This window comes from Mangifera indica, chromosome 19 (assembly GCF_011075055.1).
Source record: "Mangifera indica cultivar Alphonso chromosome 19, CATAS_Mindica_2.1, whole genome shotgun sequence".
NCBI lineage: Eukaryota > Viridiplantae > Streptophyta > Magnoliopsida > Sapindales > Anacardiaceae > Mangifera > Mangifera indica.
In genome coordinates, this window is record NC_058155.1 from 1932791 (window position 1) to 1937894 (window position 5104).

Sequence of the window (5104 nt, forward strand, 5' to 3'; positions counted from 1 at the left end):
CACACAAACAAGCAAGTGTTACTATTAACTATGCACTTGTTATACACCTGAAAGAAATTAACATTGAACAAAACAAGCCCATCCATAAGATTTCCTCGGCATCCACATAGACTTGATGAAGCATTCAGCACCAGCTAGAAAGAAAAGGAAGTGTCATCAAGGTGAAAACCACAGCAACCAAACACTACAAAACTAAACCAATTTCCTGAAGCAAAACAGCTTGAACAAGGCAGGTCCACAATAGGTTTGCTTTCACATGCAAGGGGCAGTAACAATACAAGGAAATCCAGGAGTCTTCTTTAATGCAAATTCTGTTGCCATCATGATTCCAAAGCAAATTCAGAAAAATGCAAAGTGTCCACAAGCAATAAGAATCCAGCAGCATTGTGTCCAAACCAGAACACAGCAGGGGAGCAGAATTCGGAACAATTCCAGCAGCAGTCTTCGGTAGAATACAGCAGGGGAGAGTCCAGAATACAACAATCTTCTATAGAATACAGTAGCAATAAGAATCCAGCAGCAGAGTGCCCGAACCAGAACACAGCAGAGGAGCAAAATTCATAACAGATCTAGCAGTAGTCTTCAGTAGGGGAGCGTCTAGAATACAACAGTCTTCGGCAGAATACAGCAGGAGTCTAGACCATAAATCAGTAGAATGCAGTAGAATACAACAGCAAGGTTGAGATAACGCATACTGTCCTGCCAGTAAGTAGCTATTGCAGAAATTAAGTATCCAACCACCTGCAAAAAAGAAACCATGTTAAGAAAACATCCTCCCTCCATCCAGCTCCACACAACCACTATCATAGTTTCTTGGCTTTAAAAATACAACAGGGTAAGCCCCAAGCATTAGCAATCTTCTCACTCTCTTTAGTTTGATTCATATTCGAGAAAAACGCCCCTTTGTCCCTGCAAGTGCGATATACACTATTGAAGACAACCTCTTTAGGAAGGGATTGACTCAAGAAACATCTATTATTTCTTTCTCTCCATATTGCATAGATGGAGGCACCAAGAGCCAACTTACTCACTTGATTCTTAGTGCTAGGACCTTTCCAGTCAAACACCACCTTATAAATGTAATAATTCATGAGAGGGCATTATAACTTCTATTACAAAGATTTAGAGCACCTTCCCAAATAAATTTCCCAAAATCATAATAGAGGAAGAGATGATCAAGAGATTCTCACAAGTGGAAGAATGGGCAATACCATACTTGAAAAGTTTGTCCCTCCTAGGAAGTCTCCTTTTGATTGCCATCCAAAGAATAAGAGAGTGCCGACGAATGTAATTCTTGCGCCAAACAAGATTGTGCCATTTAACTACGGACTCTTTCCTCCTTAGCTCATGCCAAGCTGAGTTTATGGAGAAAACTCATTCTTTGCTAGGAAGCCAAATACTCTAGTCTTCACCCCCATTTGGCTGAAAGTTGATCAAGTTTTTCTTCTCCATAAGGTTTGCTGAAGGCCGGCACTGGTATGCGGTGTTAACCCAAGGCCATTTCCACTCTCCATCTTATTTTGATAGGCTATAATTTTCTCCGAGTTTTACATCAACGTAATTGTATCATTTGGGGAGGAAATCTGGATTAATAAACAAATTGTAAAAATAATTTCAAAAATCAAGCTTGATTATGATCTTTAGAATTTATACGATAATGAAATTAGTAAACTTCCGTGTTATCTTATTCAGATGTATTAAAAGTCAATTAATTATAAATGGGTTTTGAGTAAATCCGGATAAAAGAAATGAAAGACCATCAATTCTTAATTTACTTTGTATGCTACGAAAAACATGTCAAATTATCTTTATTAACTAATAATATGACATATTTTGTAAATATTTCAATAACCCTCAAAATAAACACTAGGTTACAACATTTCGATTTAACTTCTATACTTTTTGTAATAAATGTTTTAGATTTTTTTATGCACTAAAGACATTATGCATTTGAAACTGGGTTAGTTTCTTATTAATGTTGGCTATTGTGCCTAATCATTTTATGTATTTTATATACGGATCGTGCATATATATAAAGCAAGATAAGAAATGGGTATCTTAATAGTTGGATGGAAATAAATCGCTTTGTGTCTAAAATTTCAAGATTATAGTGTATGAAGTATCTTTGGCATAGGGTTTCGTCCGTACGAATTGCTCGAGTAAGGAAAGTCGAGAGCAAAAGAAGAGGTAAAAGCCCTAATATGCACCTTGGAAAGGGAAGGTTCGCGACAGAGAAAAAGAGAAGTTAGCTTAACAAAGTTTTGATTCGCGCTGTCTAATGCTGCTTGTTTTAATTCAATTTCTTTCATTTATGCTTTCCACGCTGCAAAATTCAGAGGGTTATATATAGAACATTAAATATAGAGAACTATTCTTTTACTTGATTGAAAGATCTTACAAATATATAGTTGTCCACATTAAAACATATAATCCTATAAGATCTTAGATCGTATTTGCTGCTTTTTCTTTTCAAAATGTATAGTTCGATGGTCAAGGGAGAATCTCGTGCATCCATTTATAAAAAGGGGGAAAAAAATTGGAATCACTGGAAAAGCTTTTGGTTAGTAAAAATCGGAATCAGGAATCAAACTTTCCTTTTATGACCAGAATGTATGGTAGAGAAAAGCAAAACGATATCTTCTTCATTGGTCAAGCTGATTCTTGATATATATATATATATATATATATATATATATCAAAGAAGAAACTTTACTCAGTAAATAGTCATTAACTGGATGCCATTATGAATAAATGAGTAATAAAGTCAAAAAAGACTTTTAACGTGATTTAACACATTAGCAGGGAGTTTATATCAACAATTATCATGATTATCTCAAGGAAGGACTCTGAAAGATTTTTTGTAGTGATTACAGAAGAAATATTGTCCAAGAGCTCTAATAATATTTCAAAGTCTCTACCTAAGTCCCCTAAACCCATTGTTATATATAGGATAGAAAGGTAGAGCTATAATGAGCTATTGTATTTAAATAATCTTAATTCATACTATAATTGTACAAAAATAAGATAATTGCATCGATTGTCTGATCCAAATTTGATGAGAAACGATTATTTTCCCTTCATCTTTGTCAGTGTAAACATGCTAGGGATCTTTTGATCAAAGCTAATATGTAAGAAGTAAAACCTTGTGCCACACCTTTTGCAACTAGTACAAGGTTTTAAGTAAATGATAGTGAGAAATTTTAACATCCTTCTCTGTATAAAACATCCTTGGAGCTCTTAAATATCTTACTTTTACAAGACCTAACATTGCTTGGTCTATTAACAAATTGAGGCAGTTTTTGTTGGAAATAACAAATCAGAATTGTTATGATCTGATCTTCTGTCGAAAATCAATTTGACTTCTTATCTTCTGTTTCTATTTCATTTTGCTAGCTGATTTTTTGGATTAGTTTGTTGATAATCTTATCCAATAAAGTTGCTTGTAACTCCCTTATAAAAGGGTGATGTAGTGAAATAAAAAACTCAGAGAGTATTCAGCTTGTTTCAGATTTAGAGTTCTTTTTTTGTCTAAACCAAAAGGAACCAACAGTGGTATCAGAGCTTCACTATGATCTGGAAAAATCATGGCTTCCAACTTGGTGCAACTCCATGTACCTATGTTGACCAAAGACAACTATGGAAAATGGTGCATTCAATTTAAGGCATTATTCGGCTCACAAGACTTGTGGGATATTGTTAGCACTGGCTATATGGATCCTACTCTAGAAGAAGAAGAGGCGTACACTCCAGAACAGAAGAATACTCTTAAGGACCAACGCAAAAAAGACAAGAAAGCTCTTTTCTTCCTTTATCAAGGACTGGATGATAACACTTTTGAGAAAATCTCAAAGGCCACCACTAGCAAGGCAATATGGGACAAACTGGCCATTATTCACAAAGGAGTGGAACGAGTTAAGAAGGTACATCTGTAGACATTACGAGGAGAATTTGAGGCAGCCCACATGAAAGAAGGAGAAACTGTATCTGACTATCATTCAAGATTAATCAGTATTGTCAATCAAATACGCAAGAATGATGAACAGCTTGAGGACGTACGTGTGATTGAAAAGATGTTACGCTCCCTTACTCCAAGTTTTAAGCATGTAGTCACGGCTATTGAAGAGTCGAAAAATTTAGAGATCATGACAATTGAAGAGTTACTAGGGTCATTTCGAGTCCATGAATTGCGCATTCGAAAGCGTGTTAATAATGCAAATTGTGAACAAGCTTTGGAATTGAAAATGACTTCTGAAAATAATAGTGGTAGATGGGGAAGAGGTCGTGGAAGCCCCGCTCATCGAGGTTGTAGACACGGACGCAGACGTGGAAATCCAATTAAGACAAGAAACTTACAATTTGGTGAAGGAAAATCAACTCTGCAATGTTGGAATTACAAATAGCTCGGCCATTATGCCTCTGAATGTCTGAGTAATGATGACAACCTTGCAAATATTGTTGAATGATCGAAAAATATCGAAGAGGAACCGACGCTTTTGTTTGTTCATGATGCAACACTTGAAGGCAGTAATATGTGGTACCTAGACTCAAGTGCGAGCAACCACATGTGTGGAAGAAAGGAAGTTTTTGTTGAGCTACAAGAACATACATGTGGACTTGTTAGTTTGGGAGATAATTCAAAGTTAACGGTTGCTAGAAAAGGAAATGTGGCCATTTATCAAAAAAATGGAACCATGACATTCATATCTGATGTTTACTACGACCCAAGTACATAACAATTGCTACAGAAGGGTCATGTGATTCACCTAGAAAATAATTTCTTAGAATTAAGAGATCCATAAGGAAGACTTATCGCTCGAGTAAGAATGACAAAAAATCGAATGTTTCCGTTGTATTTGAATAGCAAGTCAGAATGTTGTCTCGTCGGTCCGATTAATAATGAAACTAAGAAGTGACATCTACATTTTGGACATCTCCATTTCCATGGTCTGAAGTTATTATCCACGAATGACATGGTACAAGGTATACCAAATTTAAAAATGACAGAATATGTGTGTGCCACTTGTGTGCTTAGTAAACAAGCACGGTTAGCCTTTCCTGTTGGAGTCTCACGGAGAGCACAAACACCTCTACAACTCGTACACAC

The 5104-nt window shown here is 35.9% G+C and overlaps 1 protein-coding gene across 1 annotated transcript; it reads left to right on the top strand.

Moving 5' to 3' along the window:
* The first annotated feature begins 3584 nt into the window (after nucleotides 1-3584).
* Nucleotides 3585-4400, top strand: LOC123203414. The gene is made up of 2 exons (XM_044619777.1): nucleotides 3585-3920; nucleotides 4032-4400. The coding sequence occupies exons 1-2, from the start codon at nucleotides 3585-3587 to the stop codon at nucleotides 4398-4400; spliced, it is 705 nt and encodes a 234-aa protein (XP_044475712.1).
* Nucleotides 4401-5104: the final 704 nt, after the last annotated feature.

What these genes read in the sequence shown, in the direction of transcription:
- LOC123203414 (XM_044619777.1), top strand. Translation starts at nt 3,585, where the DNA reads ATGGCTTCCAACTTGGTGCAACTCCATGTACCTATGTTGACCAAAGAC. An exon ending in GAGTGGAACGAGTTAAGAAG is followed by an intron (nt 3,921 to 4,031) that starts GTACATCTGTAG and finishes CAAATACGCAAG; the next exon opens with AATGATGAACAGCTTGAGGA.